The sequence below is a fragment of the Podarcis bocagei genome, assembly GCF_964188305.1.
Source record: "Podarcis bocagei genome assembly, chromosome: 15".
NCBI lineage: Eukaryota > Metazoa > Chordata > Lepidosauria > Squamata > Lacertidae > Podarcis > Podarcis bocagei.
In genome coordinates this window covers 18,612,228-18,636,913 of record NC_138141.1, presented here as the reverse complement: position 1 = coordinate 18,636,913, position 24,686 = coordinate 18,612,228, and the positions used below count along the sequence as shown (strand labels likewise).

General features: G+C 42.6%; 1 protein-coding gene across 7 annotated transcripts in view; it reads right to left on the bottom strand.

The window, feature by feature from the left end:
• The window catches only part of CADM1 (cell adhesion molecule 1), a 298,801-nt gene that overhangs the window by 5,926 nt on the left and 268,189 nt on the right, over nt 1-24,686 (bottom strand). For 2 of the 7 annotated variants that reach the window (XM_081172623.1, XM_081172621.1), the window contains 2 exons: nt 23,162-23,194; nt 10,904-10,957 (listed from right to left, as the gene is read on the bottom strand). The exons of 2 other annotated variants lie outside the window; for them this stretch is intronic. In XM_081172623.1, coding sequence (XP_081028749.1) covers nt 10,904-10,957; nt 23,162-23,194 — 87 coding nt within the window. Of the gene's footprint in view, nt 1-10,903; nt 10,958-17,987; nt 18,627-23,161; nt 23,195-24,686 lie in introns of those variants that run through there. 3 more of the 7 variants (XM_081172622.1, XM_081172625.1, XM_081172628.1) reach the window with 2 other exon arrangements.

The following is a 24,686-nucleotide window of genomic DNA, read 5'->3' as shown; positions in this document are numbered from 1 at the left end:
ACACGGTTACTGTGCAACTCAAAGGCCCTGCGCACTGTCAATGGAGGATGAGCATCTGGCAAGCTTGCGAGTCCGCACAAAACAGGACCACAACCACTGCTCTGCTGGGAGCTAGGTAAAAGTGCTCTTTGGCAATGCACCCTATGAGTTCAGCTCTGCATTACGAGTTTCTTTTGGGACAGCTCTTGTGTCACTTGCCTGCTGGATGTTTAACTAAGGTCCCAAGACTCCATTCCCCAGGGAAGCCCAAAAGGCGAATCATGGAGAGGATGCAAACTGGTTTGCATGACCATCTTCTGCAACTGGCAGGTAGACTGCATAAGGCATCTCTTAATATACGGTAAGAAGAGGATGCTCCAGATTATCTCTCGTTTCCGGGGAAGCGGTGTTTATGCAGGGTCGAAATGTGGCCCAGAGGAAGAGCGACAAAAATTTGCCTCAGTAGGACAGCTCTTAAGAACAAGTTTCTCAAGGAGGAGAATGAACAAATCCCAAATGGCCAAATAGCTTCAGATCACAAGGGAAATTGCAGTTCTTCCATAATACCAGGATCCGGAGTAAGGAAACATTTATTTTAAAATTTTGCGCATGAATATTTAAATGAGAAAGATATTTTAATGCTTCCCACAATTAACAGGCTTATCGTGTTGCTTGATCAACAATCATATTCCCAGTGTCTCTGTGATCACAGCTTGACTCAGTTGGCAGCATCTTGTCATAACTGTTATATGCTACTGAGCTACCAAGGGAAGGTCTAAATCCGTGTGAAATTAAAGATGCTATCACATTCTGGTAAGATCTGGTTCCGCCTGTCCTGTCCCCATGGATTTTCAGGTGGAGTCACCAAAATTTCCAGGGAAATGGTACAAGCAGAGCAGAGGGAGGAGCACACAGGCAAAAATTCAACCCCTGACCTGCCAGCTGGGAAGTTGCAGGTTTCTCAATGGGTCTATGTCCCCAACCTTAAAGGGCTTTTATTTCTGTGGTTGCTCCCACCAATTCCAAAGCCCTCTACAGAATACATAGAAGCATTGTTTAGAGACCCTTCTGACATTAGGATGTTCTTGAGTGATGTTAGGGGAAACAATACAAGGCTCTTTGCACAGTGCCTGGAGAGAATACATCCTTTTCTGCCAAGGTTGTCCACTGCAGATGGGACACACATGGGGGGGGGGGGACAACAAAACTACAGGCACCGCAGCTGATATACACCCAGCACAGCTGAAGTGACAGTTTCTGGCATTCGGTTGATTTACGCCAGTTGAGCATCTGTCCCGCAACAGACCAACTGAAATATTGTGTCAATGTCACTCACTTGCCAAGCTCTCGTGGCTGCTGTTCAATTTGCAATTAAGTCAACAGCAGTAGCTCCTCATCTAGCCTGTTCTTCCCCAAAGAAGCCTGTGTGCCGCTTACCACACGCTTTTGGCCAGCCGAGTTTATTAAATGCGATTCCTTCCGCTGGGATCTGCACTCACATTTTTCTTAATTATTTCTACGAAAACAGAAGCTTTGCAGAGTGCACGCTCCGAGTTTATTTTATTTTGTGCATGGCTAAGTATCCTGTCTTTGAGGGTACATGTTAATTAAAAATTAACTACAGTGTGTAGAGGATGCTCGGTGCTTGCAAGCCAATGAGCATTGCACCTGTGGAAGACAGTCAAGAGTGCCTTCCTCACCTTAAAGGATAACAAGCCCATGCTTCCTCTATTAGATCATCAAACGAGGGGAGCCGCTCCTTTCCAAGTCAGTTTGCAGATGTTATTCTACGGAAAGCTTGCTAACATTGATCAATATTTGAGTTTCATTTCAGTCTGAATGCCCCCACTTCTGCACTGCATCCTAGGGAAGGATTCCTGGACCTTGACCCCTTACTTGTGCCTTTACAACAGTCTCTGCCCTGAAGACAGAAGACTTCTTCACTCTTTGAAGGGCACAAGAGTCTGATACCAATTCCAACTCTGGTCTCATTCACAGGCCACAAGTCACAAGTCATTTGCTTGCTTTTTTAAGACTGTTCAAAGGCACTCTTAGATCTACTGTAATTAAAGGAGAGCAGGAAAACTCAATCTACGTATATAGCAGAGGTGGTGGTCTATGGCTTGTTGACCTTAATGGTGGGAGATTCATACTGCAGAAAAACTTTGTTGCAAACAGAAGTTGTCCAGTTGTCTGATTCTTTAGTGACACTCCCACATCCTCTTCCGCAAACCACCTCTCTTGGGCGCTGGAAGCTGGAGAAGAGATGCCACATCTGCAGAAAAGAACCCACCTCGCATCTCTTCTTAGACTTCTACTTCTCTGCAGTCTCTTAGCGCATTTTGGTTGGTTATCCATTTTTAGGAGAAAAGCAAAAGCCTCAGGGACATTTTATGCTTGCGATTTAGATTTTTTTAAAAAAAGAAAGAAAGAAGGAAAATGCAAAGATTAGATTTGACTTCGTATACTCGAGTGATTTCTGAAGTTAAAAAAAACACCCACAAAAAAAAACCACTGTGCTACCAGCTGGTGGTCTCTGCTGGCTGGGGTGCAATACTGGAATGAGCCTTGCTATTTTTAGATGCTTCTGGAAGCAAATCAATTTTTTTTTTATTTCAAAGTGTCACAAGATATTAGATCAGGCGTTTTCACTTCTTTATGTAACACTTTTCCTTTGAAGTCTTCCAAGTGCAAAAAAAAAAAAAAAAAAAGATCCCCAGCTGAAATAGAGATTTATCTGCTTATCGAGCTGGCAATTTAAAAAGTTACAATCTACAAACCCAGACATACAGCAGCCCTGCAGAAATGACACGTGTGAAGCAGGACATGGAATTAAGAGACACGCAAAGGATGGCATAGTGCAGAGTTTTCTGCTGGCTGAGATAATCTTTTTGCTTTGCAGAAATTCTGTATGTAAAGTTAACGGCTAATTGTAAAAGCAAACTCACAGTGACCATTAGATGTTATAGCATGCCCCAACTCAGCCCATCATGTGCTTGTGTGTGCGTATGCAATATGTGTGTGTGTGTGTCATTGACTATCGACCTGTGCCAGAACCAGTGGTAGGAGTGGGGGTGTGACGGATTTGCTTTGCAAACAAATATTGACCTTAAAAGTAAGTGTCAGCTGAAATGGTTGCCCCAGTTAACATTGTCTCTTTAGTTAAAGAGTGAAGCGGGGGCGGGGGGAGGGGGGGAGTCACCGGTACAGTACTGAAGAGGGACAAGCTAGATGGCAGGCTCTGACAAAACGCCACATTATTTGCTAATCCTAATGTGTTATTCTTCCTTAAGATTTGCTTTTCTCAGCAGCAATTCAATTACAGATGCTACAAATCCTTCTGACATGTAATTCCCTCTTGTCAGAGAGAGCAGTAAACGTATATACATGTACAGCTTTTCCATTAAGATGTTAATATACATTGGGGCACGCCGGCCTTTCCTCCAAGGAGCCTCCGGAAAGGTGGGCGAAGGAGAAATGGAACTGCGGAAGCAGGCTGGCTCCCAAATGCGTAGGGTCAAGTAGTACAGGTGCTCAAATTACAGGGGGCAGAGCGGGCTCACTCTCCCCATAACTGTTCTGAAGATCCTGTAAGTACACTGTTTTGTTTTTTAAAAAGACCTACTAGGCTGGGAATGATTTGGCTAGAGTGAATGGGCAAGTTGGGTTGGGGGGCGGGATGTTGATTTCACTGAGACCCCCTACCTTTGCTGCTGCAGCCTGAACATTGAACACTGGCCAGTACTGCAAGAGGTCATGATACCAGCAGAAGTGCCTGTACAGTGTTGGCAACAAGACTCAGAGCTGCTGCTCTTCAAAAGAGAATTTTTTCCCCATTGCAATAGTACAACTGCAGAAATGCTACCTGCACTGTTGGAGCAATGCACCTCTGAAAACCAGTTCCTGGAAATCACAAGTGGGGAGAGTGTTGCTTGTGGGCCTGACTGGCTGTTATGAGAGGAGTGCTTTGAGTTTGACTCATTTGCAAGTTTGCAAATTCCTGCCTTAAACACTTGCACCCTATCTGCTGCTTTTATATTTGCCCTAGAAATGCTTCAAATAAGTGAATTCATCTCCTGCCAACACAAGCCTGGCATTCTCAAAAAATGTGGATTGGCAGGATGTTAGGCTTTCAGAGAGAGAGAGAGAGGGAAAAAACATTAAAACTAAATGGCACTTCAATTAAAAAAGAGAATTCATACATCCACTTCCCCAAATATCTACAGAAGGAAGCAACATTCACCATAAATTCATAGCGTATTGATTTGACTTGGGACATTGACAGTTTATTCATGTGTGATGTGTAAAATCAGATCTCCAGGTCTAATGTAAGTGTTGATATTTGAAAAGCAGTTAAATGAAAATTAGCTGTTCCTAATCTTATTTAGCCATGCAATTTTACTTGGTTTCCCAATATTTTAGCAAATAAAATTCTGGCAATTACCCTGTGTAAAAGAGACACTTGATGCTTAGAACAAACTGTTTTGAAGTTAACTATGCACGCTCCAAATGATGCAGACATCCTAACAGATTATATGTCAACTTTGTTAAGATACGCATCAAATCTGCCTGACTGGGACTTGACATAAATAAAAATATTACATAACATACAAAAAAAAATAGAGAGCAAATGAAGCTTTGGGGCGGGCTTAATGGCCTATTATGGAGAACAACCTCACACTTGCATCTTCCTCGGGAACAGGGCTAGAGTAGCCATTATGCAAAGTGCTTCCCATGGAAGCTTCAGGCTTGGCAGGGGTCATGCAACATGAAGTTTCCATGCTCTTGTTCCCTCTGGAGTCGAAGGCATGCAGATCGAACATGGGCCTCAGAGAGCCAGCGCTTTCTGAAATGGGTATTTATTGGGGTGGAGTAAGCCTACAAGAGACAAGAGCCCTGTTGGACTACATCTATCTAGTGCAGCATCCTATTCTCTCAACAGCCAACCACATGTTTGTGGGAAGCCCACAGAGCAGGACCTGAGTGCAGCATCACTCGTCTCATCTGTGATTCCCACCAAGTGGTATTCACAGGCCCATTGCAGCCAACAGTGGACAGAGAACTTGGCCACTGTGGCTAATAGCCTCTATCCTCAATGTCTTCTTTTAAAGCTGCCATTATATCTGGTTGAAGCTAATTCCACATTTTAACAATGTGCTGTCTAAAGAAGTACTTTCTAATGTCTGTCCAGAATCTTCCACCATCCAGTTTCATTGGATTAAGTATTCATGAAATCCAATTTTGCCATGCCCTGCATCATCATACACACCTCTAGCACATACCCTCTTGCTTGCCTTTTCTCTACACTAAAAAGCCCCAGATGTTGTAAGCTTTCCTCATAGGGGAGTTGCTTCATTCCAGTTATCATTTTTGCTGAGCCTCTTCCAGCTCTTCAATATCCTTTCTCAGGAGTGGCAACCAGAACTGTACGTAGTATTCCAAGCGTGGGTGCACCACAGATTTGTAGAATAGCATTATGATACCAGCAGTTTTATTTTCAATTCCTTTCCTAATGATCCCTAACATGGAAGTCACCCTTTTCACAGCAGCCAACAGCTATCAACTATGAACCAATGTCTCATTCCTAGTCAGTCAGGGCCAATTCAGACCCTGTGAGCATATGTGTGAAATTAGGGTATTTTTTGCCTCAATGTGCATCACTTTAGACTTACTTGCACTGAAGAGCAATTGCTATTTTACTGCCCATTGACCCGCTTCAGAGAGATCCTTTTGGATCTCCTCAAAATCCCTTTTTGTTTTTGCCCCCAGTAAAACTGGGCTACCTCCCTGCTCACCCCAAGTCTAGATCATTCATGCACAAGTTAGAAAGCACAGGCTAGATGGGCAGGCAGCTGTTGAGCTCAGCAGCTGGGTCAAAGCCTTCCTCTGAACTCTTAACTTTCCAATCATTTTCAACTTCCTTCTTTGTGGGCTGCTCTAGCTCTGGCAGCAGGGTACTCAATACATTGAAGCTTCTATTTTTTTAATACCTGGGGCACAACAGAAGAAAAGTACTTAAGGAACTCCAGACACAGGATGCTTTATTGCTATGATTTAACACATTTGCTCCATGGGGTCTTGTTTTCTTGCTCCTGGTTTAACTTTTGTGTGTGTGTGACTAAGTTATGTAGACAAAGGTAATAAAACACTCTATTTGCAAAGGGGGGCAATGCTATACTAGCAAGCCTGAATTTTCTGCCGTGCACATTTTTGCTATAAAACCAAAGGGCTGATAGATCTCTTCTGTGTGGGCTCAGCATGACTGTTAATTTCGGCACATTTCGATTTAAGGCTCCCTCCTACATAAGTTTTAAAGCTCCACCATTTCTAAAGGGGAATGAATTTTTAATACTATGATGATTCCACCACATACGTACACATACCCGTGTGCATCTATAAATGCTTCGCTTAATGCTGCCAGGTGATTTATCTTTAGACATCACCGTGGAGAAGGTGTTTTATTTCAAAATTTGTAAGGGAAGCCATGGAAATCAAGCTTTGGTTCAAGGACCTTGGCATCAGCTTTTGCCTATATTGGAACTGAATTTACCTGTGAAACCACAGACCATAAGGGCTGATATGCTGGACCAGATGTCCTATGAGGACTTGTCTCCTCTGGGAACTCCTCTTGGAAAGCCCACTTTGGACATCATCAATTAAGAACTCCAAGGTTGGACGTTTGATCCCCATATGGGAATGCTGCATGTTCTTGGATTGTAGGGAGTTGGACTAAATGATTCTTGGGGCTCCTTCCAACTCTGTAATTCTATGATAATCCTGAGCCCACCCTGCCAAAATCCCTAGATAATTACCTTCCCCCCCCCCCCAATATCTAAAGGGCCCAGCATTTAGCTATTCAACCTCATTGTTCAGCATAAATAGCCATACAGCAAAGCTATCTCTGGCTAATTTGCAAGCAGAGCAACACAACTTGCTTTTTGCAAGAACACAAATCGCATTTGAAAGGAATGGGAGGTGCACCACAAGGAGCTGGGTTTTGGGTGGAGATCAGCACAAGCCACAAAGAGAAAGGGCGTGTGGAGTAAGCTTTTGTTTCTCCAGCACTAGCAGTTATGGAAATATGCATGTTAGATCACAGCCCAATCCATGAAATTTGGAGAAGGCCTCCAGCGGTTCTCAACCTGTGGGTCCCCAGATGTTGTTGGACTACAACTCCCATCATCCCTGAGCTCTGGCCTTGCTAGCTAGGGGTGATGGGAGTTGTAGTTCAACATCATCTGGGGACCCACAGGTTGAGAAAGGCTTTCTTACACTGACATAGGAGGCTGTGATATTGAGCAGGCATGTGAGAGCTTCAAACGGCACCCAGGTCCGGTCAAGTGAATCGGATTCACTGTGTAAGGACATGCCACGCAAAGTGGCAGAAGGGTTGGTGTCTCTGCGAATTGCAGGCCATGTTTATGTCCATAATAACCCAGAAAGGTTAAAACCAAGTCCTAGAAGAGCCAGGGACAGACAATATTATTCATTGCCCTAGTTTAGCGTTAAGTGTACTGCACCTATTCTAATTTATTGATGGGCTATTTAAAGCTGGTGTTAACCTGTTTGTCTTGCATTATAATTGAATTTGGTCTCTAATTTAAGTGAGCGAAATTCAAGAAGTTCATCCTTCCTCAATCAATATGTTCCCCTTCAGTGACCCATTTCAAGATAGCTTCATAAAAAATAATGTATTTTGTTTTAATAAATTTAATCGCTATGACAGGTGCTCAATTTTTATTGGCTGCTTCTCTAGGCATCCCTTTGCCAGAGAACAAAGCCATGCTTACAATCAATAGTAATTGATTAATCAGCATCCCCCATGAACAAAGGTGCTAATCAGTTTTTGATTAGTTAATCAAACTACATGGAAGGGCTACACAGGTCCTTTTTGACTGTGCCGTGTTCTACAACACATGTTAGCAGGAGCACAATCTTAAAAATGGGATGTGATCGGCTGGAACATGGGGAATAAATGCAAAGCGATTGCTTCACTTGTGCACAAATGTATGGGTTTGTCACATTACCAAATAAACCGAGGCAAGGAGCAAGAGATGGGATGTAGTTTTAATTCTCTTTCTACTCATTCAACCTGACGCTATAAAGAGGAGTTCAAAACAGACTTAGAAGTAGAAATATTGGTCTGAATCCAAGAGGAACCTTGGAATGGGGATTATGCTAGAATGCCATCATGCTTTTACACAATCACAATTTGTTTCACGGACGCAGAATGAACCTTTGGATTGCACCCCTCCCATCCCACTTGGTTAGAGCAGTTCAGTGTTGTAGAAAGAGAGGTTAAAACAAGCGACAGGAGGCCTAAATTTGGAAGAACTGTGGGCCTCTGACTGCTTGGGGGAGAGGAGAAATCAGTTCATGAGTCTTATAAAGTGCTTTGATGGGCCATGAAAGAATTTCATGAGCAAACCATCAAGCCAAGCCAATCTGGATTTGTAGCCTGGTGTCAAACAATGAAGAGGAAGGTCCCTCATGTTTGCCATTGTGCGTGACCCAATCTGCAATTTTATGCAGCCAAAACAGACCCCACTCTCAACATATATTTCAACTAGGGTTGCCGTATTTCAAAAAGCAAAATCCCCGACTCCAAAATTCAGCTCTTTTTTGGGGGGAACAAACCCAGATTGCTGAGCTTCTTGGGGAAACCTAACCCAAAAATACTGATTTTAGATTTTTTGAGCTGTTTCCATTGCTTTTTCTATCACATTGACATACAGTACAGCCAGTTCAGCAAAATTCCCCCAATGCCATTTTTACACTCAAAAACCAGGACATGTCAGTAATTTTCCGGACGTATGGCAAGCCTATTTCAGCTTTGAGTGAGTTTCATCCTATCTGCTGTTATTGCTGTATTTGAGGGTTGTAATATGTGAACAGCTGTGGTATCCCCCCCCACAAAAGTAGTATACAAAAGACAGCAACAATAAAAACAATAAATAATGGGGGAAAGATTGAATCTTTTGGGACAGTGTCATTATCAGATTGGTAAGAGGCGACATGAAAGAAAATTATTTCAATTTCAATTATTTCAATTATTTCAATTATTATTATTTATCAGAGAAACCACAGAGGTTATTTAAAACCTGTCCAGTGTTAACAATTGTTGAGAGCTCTGTTAAGGCAGATTTTATGCATATGTTTTGTTTCTGCCTGTACCAACTAAAATTTCAGAACACAGTTCTGGACAGAATTAAATAAAATACAGTTTATAGTACCTTGCTAAATCCAAAGATAATTCTTTAGGGATATTTAAGAGGATGGCTTGAAACTGCTGCTTTAGAACTGTTATTTAATTTATTTGCTGCTGCAAGATTTGATAAAAAATGGTCTCTGTTGATATAATTTGAACAAAAAATGTCAAGGTAAAATACAGTTTTGTATTTTCGTTCAAATGCAATTATTGGTTCTGTTCTCATTTTATACAGCCAACTAGATGCTTCTATCAATTACTACTATTACTACTACTACTAATATTGCTATTTATATCCTGCCCATCCTTTCAAAGGAGAACAGGATGGCAAACACACGTGATAAAACAATCAAAACATCTAACAATTGGTTCCTACACAGGTAAAATCCAACATTTCTTATGTTATTCACCTTTATAATTTATGTTGTAACTGTTGATCTTTTTTATTTCTGCCACTTATGAGTTTTTATTAGTAATATCAGTTCTGTCAATCCCTTTCCCCCTTTTGGTTCTATAGGTATTTTTTAAGATTACCTTAAAAAACAAAAAGCAGATCTGCCAACACAGGATTCATTTCATGCTGTGAGTATCAGTGGAATACACAGCTATGGATTTTTTTTAATAGCACAAACTCCTCTCCATGTCTCCAGTCAACAGTGTAATTTCCGTCTTAGTACAGTATACATCTCTTATGTCAAAATGGAAACACATTTTATCCATTATAAAATATAGGCCATATAAACCCCAGCCCTGTATACTCCCTGAAGAAAATGGCATATCCAAACAAACACTACGGTTGCCTGAACCCTAACTTCTCAATCGGAAAAAAGGGCCGAGCCTTAACTTGGATTAGTTAAATCTCCATTGGATCTCCACTATGGGAATGTGGAGAGCAAATCTCCACTCACTTGTGGGCTCTTGGACAAAACACCAGTCAAATTCAAAGGGCTGTTGAAAAGGTAAGAATGGGATAACCCCCATGTATACTGCCTTGAGTCGAATGGGGCAGGGGAAGGGACAGGATACAACATAGGATAGTAAAATAAGAAGGACTACATCTTTTCCTGGCAAAGATATTCAATCTGCTGTGAAACAAATAAGTAAGGTTGGCATATAATTCATTTAGAGTCTGGTATGCAATGAAATAATTTCCCTCTTCTCTCTGCACTTAAGAGAATCCTGCCACATCCATTTAACAGCAGCACATGACAGAACAGGCAACCCAGAGTCCAAGCAAGGTTGTATTGGAGACACACACCCCTCACCCCTTTCCCCCACACAAACCTGGCATTCTTAAGTGTTTTACAAATGCAACAAAATTTCAACCGAACCGTTCTCTAATTAGGATTCAAAAAAATTATTTCCAGCAACTGAGCTCACAGCAGCTACTAGACAACCTGTAATATAACTCGCGGCGCTCTACGCTCCCATCACCTCCCCCCCTCTCGAGTGCGGCTATACACGTTGGTAAATTCTTGTCCTTATCAAGCGATTGGGAGGAGGAAAAGCCCAACGGCAAGAGGGGAGAGGAGAGGAGCAGCCATTCTGAATAATGGGCCTCTGCATCTGATTAGCTGCGATTCTGCCGCACAGCAATTGCACAATGGATTTTTGTTTCGTTTTGTTTTAAAGCAGCCAGGATGCAAACAAGGTGGAAAGCAAACAAACCCACAGACTGAACAACCACATTGGCTTAACCTAAGAACTAGCCCTTACCTGAGAGATCCCCATAGTCCAGCTCTTCGGCGGAATTTGGCAACTGAGTAAAGCCTTACAAGTAAAAACAAACTCATTTTTCTTTGTGTTCCTCAAGGGATGAGAAAACAAAACACTTAAGAACAGAGGATGAATTTCTCAGGGAAAAGAATAACGAAAGAAGTCAATCCCTCGGCATCTGACAAAAGCTTTTTGCTCAGATTAGCTTGCAAACGAGGCTCTCCAATCAGTTAATATATTTTGGGGTGGTTTTTTGTTTTGTTTTTGCCTCTTTTAAACCAAACAACCAATAGACTGTCAGAAAGATGTCTAGGTCTGCACCATTGAAAACACATGAAACATGAACAAAACATTCAGAAATCACTCATTCATAACTGCATGCAAAAACACGTCCCTCCCCCACCAAACATTAATTGTTAAATTTTCTGTATCACTTTCGTTTACAATTCTTGCTTTGATTATACACACACTTAAAATGCAAATGTTTTTCCAGCTTTTGGTGCATATTCTGGCAATGCTGGCTAAGACAGTCTATTGTCAATGTACAGCAGCCTGCCCCAAACTGGTGCCCTCCAAATATTTTAGATGACAGCTCTCATCAGGCTCAACCAGGATGGCTGTGCTCCCATCAATCCCATTATCACCTAAATGCTCATACTGGCTGTAGCCATTGGGAGTTGCAGTCCAAAATTAAAATTCAAAATCTGAAGGGCACCAGGTTGGGGAGTCAGATTTAGGACTATCTTGAAGTGCTCTTTTCAAAACTACAGCAGCAGCACATGGAGATTGAGAGTTGTTGCATTTAAAAATATTCTGGCGTGATCTGTTTTATGGAAAGCCATCTCAAAGTTGACAATGCAGCGAGGCAGAAACCCCTGCCTGGAACTTTCTTCTCAGCAAAATCTGTTGGCAAAACATGACGTTTGGTTTTTACAGCTGCCACTTTTCAATTTGTTTTTTTTAAAAAATGATTCATTTGCGGGAAAGTTTGGGTGCTTCTCAGCCAAAGGCTGCAAGGAGATGGCAGTTGATGGAGAAAGCTGGGTGTCACATGAAGTCCCATTGCCTTTTGCTACCGATGGTGTGTTTTTTATACCAAAAAACTGCACTGGAGAGAGAAGAGAAGAGCAGCAGCAGCAACAACAACAACAATGTGGAAAGAGACTCCTTGACCCTATTCCTACTTTCTGTCTCTTTCCAACAGCAGCCCCCCCCCCCCAATTACTTTCCTACCATGAGGAAGGAGTGTATGAAACATAGATTTAGAGAGGCTGTTTTTGAACTGGGAAATGGCCAGAGGGTAGTAGATGCATGCTCCCCTTATATTGCTCAGGCTGATAGGCTGCAAAGGATAATTGTGTTTTTTTAAAAAACGTGAAGGAAAACACTTTTTCCTCTTTGTAATGTCTAGCTTGGCTCTAAAACAGCTTTTGCCAACCTAGTGCCCTCCTGGTGTTTCGGACTACAACTTCCACCAGCCCCAGTCAGCACGAGTGTCATAGTCCAAAACGATTGGAAGGCACCAGTTTGGCAAAGGCTGTTCTAAAGAATACTTGCTACCCAATGACTGATTGCCAATGTAAAACCGGCTTCCAAAACCACCCGTTATACAACACAGCACAGTCAAAAAATTAATTTTAAGATGCAGAGTGCCAAGCTACTACTTGCCCAGATTTGAGCTGGTACCTTTCCTCCCAAAATATCTGGGCTGCAGTTGCTGAACTGCTCTGCTAAGATTGAACAGGAGTCTGAATGCTAATCTGAAATAGGTAAGGCTCCGTGGGTAGTTGGGAACGCAGCTTCTGTGATGCTGGAGAAAACACTGACATTTTACTGTGAAGGAGCCACTATCAATTGTGTCAGCTGCTTTAGCTTGTAAACAATAGCTTGCAGGTGCTTCTGTTAATAGCTAAACTGTGCACATTGTCATAGCAAAGGAAGAGCTGCTGGCTTTGCAAACTTTGGTGGAGAATGTGAAAAGTGTTCAGGCACACATTTACCTGTATGCCTGAGCTGCAAGTGGCCCTGACTAAGCTATGCCTTCTACCGGCCACATTAATGAAACTGTCGCACACTGCAGCTCTGGGGCTTGTGGGGATACCTTTGCAACTTCATCTCTTGGCAGTTTTTAGGTGGGAATGAATAACTGCTATCTCTTAGGGAGACATCGCAGCCCGAGGCTGTGAACTTCCCTAAGGAGGCTTAGCTCACTGCACAAAGATAAAGGGGACCCAGAATTGGTATATTAGTGTATTTAGTTAGTATATTTGCATAAACGTTTGCTTTAGCTTGACTGGAATAGAATTATGTTGAGATGTATTCACAAAGGCAGCCATAACCCTGGAAAGTCCCACATTAGAGATGCATAGGGAGTCAATTATAAATATCCAAATATAAAGGTCAATGAACATGGTCCACTGGAAACGTCTCGGGTGCAAGCTCAGTGAAAGAAATGGGATTTTGCTAACAGCACAAGTGTGCCATTGAATGCACATTTGCAACACCTCTTTCCAATCAAGTTGTCGCAAGTGTAGCTCCCAGTGAATTGCGCCCATTGTGGAGTCGAGGTGTGTCAGTGTTCACACGTTGCCACTGTTTTTGTCCAGGTTGGGGGGAGTTTGGCTCGAGAAAATATTTGCACTAATGCAGTGTGTCAGCAGCAATCTGATGTGAATTAGGAACTTCTAACCCGCCCCGCACCCAACCAAATAATTGGGTCTGGATCGTAACTAGATTGTGCATTTGTGTGTAGAGACTGCAGCTGGCTGATAATCACCAAGTCAAGTGGACACTACTGATAAAATTATATGCTGAAGGAAGAAATATTACTGATTAGTGACAACAAACATGCCTTTGAAGCTACTACTGGAATTCAGAAGACTGCATCTCTGGGCCCTAAGGTCACACTTGTAGTACAAGAATGCAAGCTGACTCCTCAAAAGCATCATTTAGAAAGCTATTTTTATCTCCTCCAATCTGTTTCTTTTCAGAGGATTTTCTTCTTTCACTTAAAGAAAACCTTGTTTTCTGAAAAGTAAAAAGGGCAATGCTGAATTTTTTATGAAGCAAATGGTTTTTTATTTCCTCCGCCCACTCCACAAAGGAAACTGATCAGTTCAACCAGTCCATTTATATCAGAATCCCGGTAGACTTAAAAATGTCACCGAATGGCATTCTTAGTAGTCAAGAAACATGAGAACAATTATGTCTTGGTTTCTTCTCATTATACTTCCCATTTGGCTTTTAAAATATTTTATTCTTCATTTTTTATTAGGAAGCATTCCCATTTTCCTGCAAATTCTCTCTCTCTCTCTCTCTCTCTCTCTCTCTCTCTCTCTCTCTGTGTGTGTGTGTGTGTGTGTGTGTGAGAGAGAGAGAGAGAGAGAGAGAGAGAGAGAGAGAGAGAGAGAGATGAGAGTTAACTTTCCGACTGCATGCAACTGTTCAGTCACTTGGAATTAAAGAAGCTGGAATCAGTTGCATAAGAACAGCAAGTGTCTAAATACGTACTTGTGTCTAACGGGCACTCTGCTTTCCTTTCCAAGACTTGTATTTGCACAACACAACTGAACACTGCTTCCTAAATTGATTTCCAGAGCAGCAAACACATTTTTAAAAATAAAGAAATAAAATAAGCTTAGAAATACTACTCAAAAGGTCGTCTCATGGATAGGTCTGGAGAACAGTTATGCACTACAAACTTAGTCCAGAGGGGAGTTTAAGGTGCTGAATCATGTCTGGATAACAGTGTGCGATTTGGAAGAATACTGTCAAAAGGCAGGATATACCGTAAATCTGAATAAAATGAAATGGACAGAGGGGCATTTTGGAAATCTTTGTTATTATCTAAGTGTTGACTAAATGGGATTGTAAACAATAATCAGACACTGATCCACAGTTGTTTATGTCCATTAAAGTTTGCTATAAATGCTGTGAGTAGCAACAGCCCTACTTTATTTACATTATGAATATTAAAGAGAGGAGGGCATTCACCTAAGACAAATTCTGTTCCCTTGTACAGAGAAGCCTTGATTAGTCATGTCTTTCACAACACATTTCTTGAGTTACTCAAGATGGTTCCAGAAGGATAACAGGGTAGGTCAGTGGATACATTTTCTCTGAAGGTAGATGGATATTTTACTGCCACATTTGATAACCGAGGGGGCTCAAATAAGATGCATGGTTATATAGTCTAAGCTCACAAGTAAAATTGTTTTAATTTATATTCCAATATATGTATAATTACTGCTTGGACACTTTAATCATAGCAAGTTTCACTCACGATACCCTTCACCCTGTCAGATGCTGGTTAGAGGAGTCCTGCACAATATTTCCCCTTATTATATAGTGAGTTCAATCTACATTATGGCTGAAAAGATCCCCTAAAGGTAAAGGTAAAGGGACCCCTGACCATTAGGTCCAGTCGTGACTGACTCTGGGGTTGCGGCGCTCACCTCACTTTATTGACCAAGGGAGCCGGCGTACAAGCAGAGCACAGAAACGCCGTTTACCTTCCCGCCGGAGCGGTACCTGTTTATCTACTTGCACTTTGATGTGCTTTCCAACTGCTAGGCTGGCAGGCAGGGACCGAGCAACGGGAGTTCACCCCGTCGCAGGGATTCAAACAGCCGACCTTCTGATCGGCAAGTCCTAGGCTCTATGGTTTAACCCACAGCGCCACCCCTACTCAGTGCCTAGCCAAAAAAAGGAGCAATGTAAGTAAGTAAGATGCAAGTATAAAATTATTTTACAACTTTATTTTTAAAGAGCATTTGCCTTAAAACAATCCTATTCTCCAAGGATTTTGGAGTAAATTAGTAACCTCTCTTTGATTACATTGTCACCAGGCTGTTGCTCCCCTGCTTCTTTTATTAATTGGGTTGTTTTTAATAACTGTTTTATTTTATGTATTATATTTTGTGCTTTGTTGGAAACTACCTTGAGATCACATTGACATGATGAAGGGCTGTCTACAATCTGGAGAAATAACAATAAACAAATGCATTTCCCCTCTGTTTTGCAATGTATATTGAACCATACTATGTCATTCAGAAGCCGGTTTGTCTTGGTCTGTGGCAATGGAAGTTATTGCTTGGAGGCACTAGGTTGTTTAATTTCACACCTCTCTCTTTTATTATTGTGCTTGAAATATGGTTTTTTACTGCTAATTTTTGTATGCAATGGTATTTCTAGTAAAATTTGCAAGGTTTTTGTCCTGAATTTTCATGTCTCTCAGAGGATGAGTAATTGCTCTCCCAGATGAATCTACACAATCTTGCAAAATAAGACCCTGTGCCCTGCTCACATGCACACTTTAGAAGCCAATATATTTTTTTGGGGGGGGGGGAAGGTGCCAGTACTGTGTGAGTAAAAAGGTAAAGGTAAAGGGACCCCTGACCATTAGGTCCAGTCGTGACCGACTCTGGGGTTGCGGAGCTCATCTTGCTTTATTGGCTGAGGGAGCCAGCGTACAGCTTTTGGGTCACGTGGCCAGCATGACTAAGCCGCTTCTGGCGAACCAGAGCAGCGCACGGAAACGCCGTTTACCTTCCCACCGGAGTGGTACCTATTTATCTACTTGCACTTTTGACGTGCTTTTGAACTGCTAGGTTGGCAGGAGCAGGGACCGAGCAACAGGAGCTCACCCCGTTGCGGGGATTTGAACCACCGACCTTCTGATCGGCAAGTCCTAGGCTCTGTGGTTTAACCCACAGTGCCACCTGCGTCCCATACTGTGTGAGCACAGTCAGTCAGAAAAAAAGTACTGAGCGTACTCACGACAACTTGCCCTCCATCCCTGAACATCTGCATCCAGTGTCTTCATACAGAAGTTAAATACAGCACTGGGGACAAAATTGTACCCAGCTGTACATCACAACACAAAGACCATGGAGCCAAAACAGTCTCCCCGTTCTACTCTTTGCACATGACCCTGGAGGTAGGAACTGAACCACAGTGCCCATAACAGTGCCCATAAGACCCATCCACAGAGCCAGTCGGTCCCTGAGAATACCATAGTCAATGGTATCAAAAGTCGCTGAGATCAAGAAGCAGAAGCAGTCACACTCTGCCTGTCCCACTCTTGATATAGGTCATCCACCAGCATGCCAAAAGCTGGTTCAGTCCCAGAATTTGTTCACCTGATATTGCTGTTTAATGTTTTGCTGCTGCTGCCTCTCTTTAATCTGATGACTGTTTTAGTAGTGGTTTTTTTTGTTTTATCATTTGTCATTTTTATCATTTGTCATTTGTTGTTGTGAGTCATACTGCAGGCTGAAAAGTAACATACAGATGTTTAATTTTTTATATATATAAAAAAATGCTGCAGAAAAATTACACCCATCATCCTGCCATCTTAAATTGCCAGTTATTTATTTCTTATTCTATTGCTGTCACACTTGTGATTTCAAATGTAGCTAGCCAAGATTTTTGCTTGGTGAATATTTTCTTATTGAGCCAATCCTGGACCATGTGAGAAGAGGGCAGAGACAGCACAAACTTCTGGGCTAAGACAAAGGAATAATTGCTGCTTCCCAAAAAAAAATAGTTTTCAGGCTCTTTAGTGACTGCCGATGCTGTTCCCCTTTGATACTGCTGTGGTTTTTCTCTCTCTTCTATTTCAATAACAGTTATATATATTTTAGCATGTCTTCAGATGTGGGCAGGCTGTTCTACATAGCTTTCTGTTCCATCTGAATGGTTGGGCAGCCACAGAGCACTACTTTAGGTTGTGTTGGTGTGGGTGTACAGTCTAACTCACCACGTGGATCCTGCATCCCACTCACTTCCTGGGCTCGTAGGTCTGCTTTATCAACTTTGAAAAAGACATTGATTGCCCATATCTCCCTTGGGATATGTTGCTCCCAGTTTAAATGATATGACTGCTGAAACCCAATCTCCAGACTGAATTGCTGTTGAAAAGATGCTCCATTTGAGATGTCCCTAAAGCAGTGTTTCCCAACCTTGGGCCTCCAGCTGTTTTTGGACTACAACTCCCATCATCCCTAGCTAGCAAGACCAGTGGTCAGGGACGATGGGAACTGTAGTTCAAAAACAGCTGGAGGCCCAAGGTCGGGAAACACTGCCCTAAAGCTGGTCAACTGCATCTATAACCTGAAGGCCACTATAATTCTCTCTCTCTCTCTCTCTCTCAATTTTTGTAGCAGCACATGTGTGTGCATTGCAATGCTGCACAATGTCTGAACTTCAATGCAATGCATACATTTAACAACTGGCATATGGTTTCTGTTTCAGATGAACCAGGAAGAAGGAGGAAACTGAGGGTTCAAAGCGTTCTACTGGAGATGTTAGCATTGGGGTCAACATAGCCACTGGCGCACTCCAGGTACTGTTGGAATACAGCTTGAATCATCCCTGACCACTGGCTATGTTGGCTGGGGCTGAAGGGAGCTGGGGTCCAACTTCTGCAGGGCACTATGTTGGTTATCCCTGTGCTAGTAAATACACATTCACTTCATTTTTTTTTTTAAAAAAAGAGGCAGTGTAATGTGGCCATAACTGGGGGGGGGGGGGGTGTTAAACCCACTAGAGAACTTATTGTGAAGTTGTTCAGAAGCACTTGTCCTGGGGAATTAGCATCACACTCGGAAATATTTGAGAGCAGCATTTAACATCCTAACTCTGTCTGAACTGCATTATTGAAATGCATATCTGATTTAAAAACGACACTCTTCTGCTCTTCCTTTTTCTGGTAAGTGGTTCACTGGGGAATAAAGGGCATTGTTAGCATTATTAGCCAAAATAGGGTAGGTGTACTCTCAAGTCAAGCTTTGTAGGACAAATTCTTGGAATGACTTTTTTTTAGGATAGAAAGGATTAAAAAAAAATCAAATCTCCAAAAATAGCAAGGGGTTGGCTTGTAGGAATCATTTGGTCCACCTCTCCAGCACGTGCAGCTGTCCTGCTTTGTTCTACTGATTTAGAGAACAGAAACTTTCCAAAAGGCATCTGCACTGCAAGGTGAAAGTTAAAAGGGAAATGGGATTCTAGAAAAAAGGCACTGAAGTGCAGCCAAAGCCAGAGCCCCAGCATCAGCCACGAACAGCATGCTGTTATTAGAATTCTGACAATGAATGCAGAAGAGTGGGAGGAGGGGGGAAGCACACCTGGAAACCCGCAAGTTAAAGATCTCAGCTTTATATGCAGTTGGAAGAGTTAAATGCTCGTGCTTTAAACTTGCCCATGCATAGCTGCTGTTAAGTCCTGCCTTGTGAGAAGAGAGATGGCGGGAGGTTGCTATAGTTTTGCATGCAGACAAACTCCTTCCCCCGCCTCCAGTCCTTTCGGATACACTCCAAAAAATTCGTGGAGCGATCAAGCACCTCCCTCATATCGAAAAGCAGCCTGTGTCCTCAAATGAGACTTTGGGTATTGGGCCTTCCGCTAGTGTTTTAATTTGAAATTTTTATTTTTGGAGGCAATCCATCTGGTTTGACAGGTTACCCATCATGCCCATCATGCATTTCTCACCATCCACAGACATGCTCACTTTCATTTGGACATTGTTCAGAACAAAATGGCCAACACACAAGAAATATCTGGTCAACTTCATACACACGCTGGCAATGCAAGCTTGGAAGGAAACCACAAAGAAGCTTCAATGGGGGAAGGGCAACCTTGACAAAGAAGGGACGCCAAACGAACCAGGATCTTTTATTATTACTTTAAGGCAGAAAGCATATCATAGGTCAATTTGCCTGACATGCCTAGTAATTTATTTGTTCAACAACTTTCTCATCTCCAGTTTGGAAGTTATGGGGTGCTTGCAGTCAATATGCTGACCATTTTCAATGCACAAGGCATTTCTGGCTAAATATCTGATCTGTTCCCCAGTTTACTTTGGGCTATATCAAGGCTAAAGTTGACTTGATTTGTGGGTCTTGTATACCTCTAAAATGTGTGCATGTATGTGTGTGTTCTTGCATCATTAATAGTCCAGTTTCCAAAATATTTTCCAACTATCTTTCTAAAGAGTATCAGCTATCTAATGGGCCGAACAATGTTCAAGTGTACATATTAGTAATTTCACTGAAATTATTTAGTGAAATTAACTTATGCAACTTGAGGTGACTTCAAGTGCAATGACCTCAAAATATTAGTTTTATTTATTTTAAAGATTAGGGATACCCATACAACATTCATGCCTCTGTTTCCTTAAAACAAAAGCTACAGTTTCCTCTTTGGGCAGCAACAACTGAACATCTAATTCATTGTTTTGTTTTGTTTTGTTTTGTCCCAGCTTTTACTTTTGTAAAACTCTTGTTCTGGAATTCCTTGCCCATTACCATAATGTTTTCTTTACAAGTTTTCAGATGCTTCTGTCATTAATGGTGGTCTCAATGGAACCACACAACCAATAGGACCTCAGTAAGTCTTAAATATCTTTTTGTTTACACAGTGCTAGCAATCGTGGCAAGTGGATACAAGGTGCTTCATAATGGTTCATCTATGTTGGTACTGTCAATCCTAATGAGTCTTGAGTACAACTGAGACCCTTGGTTCATTTAGGCTGTTACCCTCCACCCTCAAATCCAATCTAGCTTGTGGCTTCTGTGACTGAAATGTTGCTGACATAAGAGTGGACAATGGGATGGGGGCGGATTAGCCAATTCTCCAGACTTCATCATTTATTTCAGTAGCAAGTGAGTCAGGACTAATGCTCAATTATAAACCCATCACTAATAATTGTTTATTAGCAGAAGGTAGCTTTAGCTGCTACTATGGGCCTGAAGCAGCAGACATACAGAGCTTTAACACTTCAGTGACAGTCAAAAGGTTTCAGTTAAAATGTCTACTCGTTGAGCCAAAATTCCTAATAGTATGATAATTAGAAATGTAGAGGCAAACAGAATCAAGCTAATTCCAGTGGGATTTTATCAATTTACAGTGGGCTCTCCAGTCTGCAAATCAACTGTTGAGTATGAAAATACAACATGCAGACTCTCTTAGGCCAAATAGACATCCAAGATGTGTATTTGTCTAATACACTTTGTCATCTCTTCCTTCAGCATTTGCCGAAAACTGAGGATTTGAGAAGGCTGACTTTGGAATTTCAAAGACTTCCTTTCCACACATGTAGAATACAGAGAAATAGGACAGCAGGACTATGTGCAGGAATGTTTCACGTCCATGCTTCTAACGCCTTTGGTGCATGCACTGTGCCCCAACTGCATGTGACTGGGGACTTCCAACACGGTGGCAACCATGTCTGATAACAGTGGCTGCTATCCTGAAAAATGTTCAGGCAGGCAGATACCAGTTCCATGTCTCTGCAATGACAGGCCCTCAACATATTATGTCCATATTATCTCTATTAGGAGCATGCAGAGTGAAGACACTGGACATGCTCAAGTAATTCCCAAATGGCAACTGCAAAGGAAGACCTGGCACCCTACGCAACAAGGAAATCTGCTTTACATTAAACTAAGGTAAAGGTAAATGGATAAAGGGACCCCTGACCATTAGGTCCAGTCATGGCCGACTCTGGGGTTGCGGCGCTCATCTCGCTTTATTGGCCGAGGGAGCCGACGTGCAGCTTCCGGGTCATGTGGCCAGCATGACTAAGCCGTTTCTGGCAGCGCATGGAAACGACGTTTACCTTCCTGCCGGAGCGGTACCTATTTATCCACTTTGACGTGCTTTTGAACTGCTAGGTTGGCAGGAGCAGGGACTGAGTAGCGGGAGCTCACCCCGTTGTGGGGATTTGAACTGCCAACCTACTGATTGGCAAGTCCTAGGCTCTGTGGTTTAACCCACAGCGCCACCCGCGTCCCACATTAAACTAATATTGTTATTTATTAGATTTCTATATCACCCTTCATCCAAAGGTCACAGGGCAGTTCAAAATATAAAAACACAATGATAAATACCGTAATAATAAGTAAGAACAATTACCCTCCCCATTTAAAAGGTCATAGATTGTTTAATTAGCCAAAGGCCTGGGAGAAGAGGAATGCTTTCACCTGGCACCTAAAGAAACGTAATGAAGGTGCTAGGCGAGCCTCCTTGGGGAGGGCATTCCAATGTTATAGTGTTATGAAGAATTTTACCTAGTAGACCCCTTGTGAACCTTTGGATTATGTATGAATTGGATAGCCAATTACGAATTGCACAATAACCATAATGTGATGTTTATTACAGAAGTCTCCCTCAAGGCTGATAAAATAGATTGGGAGTGAGTGAACTTTAAAAGGATATCGGGTGGCAAAGGCCGGGGAAGACCCCAGTCTCAAACTCAGAGCTGCTCACAAGCAAAGCCAATGTACGGCCTTCTGTAAGTTACTGAACTCCCACTCCCGTCAGCCCCTGCCAGCCAAGCAAATGGCCACGGTTGATGGGAACTGTAGTCCAACAACATCTAGAGGACACCATGTCAGCTCTTTCACTCAGGGCAATCATACCAATAAGTTTCACCAAGTCTTGTGCTTCTTAAGAAAAAGACAGGGTGCACTTTTAGCAATAAGGTTATGGGTTAAAATTTGGTCAGGTAACTGGAATTTGTATATTAAAGTTATTTTATCAACCCAGTTGCTAGTCTGTGATACTGGATCCTACTTTAAAATCTGGGGGACGTGAAAGCTGTCAAGCTGTTTGAAGGAAGAGACGCAAAACAGGTGAGTGGGGCGAGCTTGCTCGTCTGTTCTGACCATGGCCAGGGAGAGCCCGTTGCAGTGGAGCATGTGTTTGGAAGCTTGCTAATGAAAGGCTTCCTGGTGACCTATGACACGACAGATTACTCTGTGGAACTGCCTCAGCATACTAAATGTCTTATGCCTCTCTTGCATACCTGAGAGATTTCCTGGGAATGGCAGGCATTACAATTAAAACAACATTTGGGCCACAATTTCCAAAGCCAGATTCCTCTGGAATGTTTCGTTCCGACTGTCGGAAATACTGGTTGCTGAAATGCAGCCATTCCTCTTGTTCTGCTCTGATATGCCTGCTGTTTTTGCTGGGTTTGGGGAATAGCTGGATGCCTAGGCCTGCAACAATTGAATGCTAAATTCGCAGCAGAAACGACAAGGCTAGACATCCCTTTGAGTTTTAAAAATCATGGCATATTTATGAGATCAGTCCACTTGAAGCATTAGTCCTCCAACCCCTAAAAAAAAAAACTTTATCTCTGGCTCCCTCATTTCTCTGCCCGCCCCCTCCGCCCCCTGCCTTTCCTCCCAGGCTTGCCTTGCCACTCAGCACAGCGCTGCTGAGAGAAAAGATAAACAGGAATGCAATACCAACCGTGAACTGCCGGTTCTGTCGTCGCCGTTGTGTCTACACACGGGAACAGAGGTTTGGAGGAAGGGAAGAAACAGGAGGAACAGCATGCAAAAAAAGGGAAATGGAAAAAATGGAACAGATAATATATGAGCAAGCTTTCAAAGAACATTGCGTGACAAGCAATAATAAAATGAAAGGCAAAAAGCATTTGAAGTGAGTTGCACTGTTTTAAAGAGACATGCCTTGAGCTTAAAAGCTGTGAGCCTGAGGGGGGGTGGGGGGGAACCCTTGTTTGCTTTGGTTCTGGAGATTTGCCAGCAGGGATGCTTTCTGGTGGTCAAGAGTTAGGGAGACATGCAAAGTGGGGAGAAACACCAGAGCCACCTGCTCCGTGGGGAAGTGAGCACAGGGACATCAAAGGGCTCCAGGCTATGAAAGCAGAGGCAAGTCTTGAAGAAGCTTTCATACATTCAAACATTGCCTTTGCAAAAGACATTCCCTTCTATGGGGGAATGCCAGAGGAGTCAGTGCATTACCTGGCTGCCGGGGTCTCCTTTCCCTTTTGTCATGCACATAATACCTGTGAATGCTATGCAACATTCTGCATCCACCTGATCCCGGGGAATACCAATGATAGGAAGTCTCCCAAGAATGAATGCATACAACGCCATTGCATTCACGCTGAAAACAGGTCATCATTGAGGAGGTAGCCTTGCCTCTAGCAAGTCATGCATGGTTTAGATAAAGAGATACATATATAAAGACAACAGAACAGATTCCATCTTTGCAAACTGAAGAAAAGCTTTCTGCAAAGATCTCAATCTCTAGAGAGTGCTCTGTGGACCAGATACTGAGAAGAACTGTGAATGTTTCCACAAGTTTCCTGTTGCTTGGGATGTAACTAGAAAATGAAAGGGCACCCCAGTTCTAGCAGACTGTGCTGTTCTCAGTTCATTTTAACAGCATGCAGGCTACAAGCATGACAGACTCCAGTGCTTGTGGAACTAAGTGGGTTGTCAAACGTACTCCTACCTTAGGGCTGTGAATGCACCAAAGAGAGGAACATTCCTAGATGGGACGTCCTCTGGCAGCCTTGCCCTCTGAAGCTTTACTGAGGGAGCCCAGTCCCGGTCTCAGGTGTCTCTTTGGGTGTAGAGGATGCTATGTATTCTCCATGTACCTTGCTGGAAAAGGTCTTCCCTACCTTCCTAAGGTTTCTGGACCTTCTGAAGCATCCCCAAAGGGTGTAAAGAGTTCTTATTCAAAGACTATTTGTATATGTCAAAACATACGTTAGACATATTGCTTTTGCCTAGTTTTGCCCACAGTTCAGCCATGACAACAAAAATTATCACATAAATCAGCTAAGCCTTCACTTGTTCAGCAACATTAGAATCCTAGGGTGGGCAGGAGTAGAGAACATTTCTTTTTTGGGGGGTTGGGGGACTAAGGTTGCTTTCCTCCATGGGTAAACCAGCACCCATGAGTGAACCAACCCCCTATTCTCTCTCTGGGGGGCTGGGGCTTGCCTTCAACAGGGACAGAC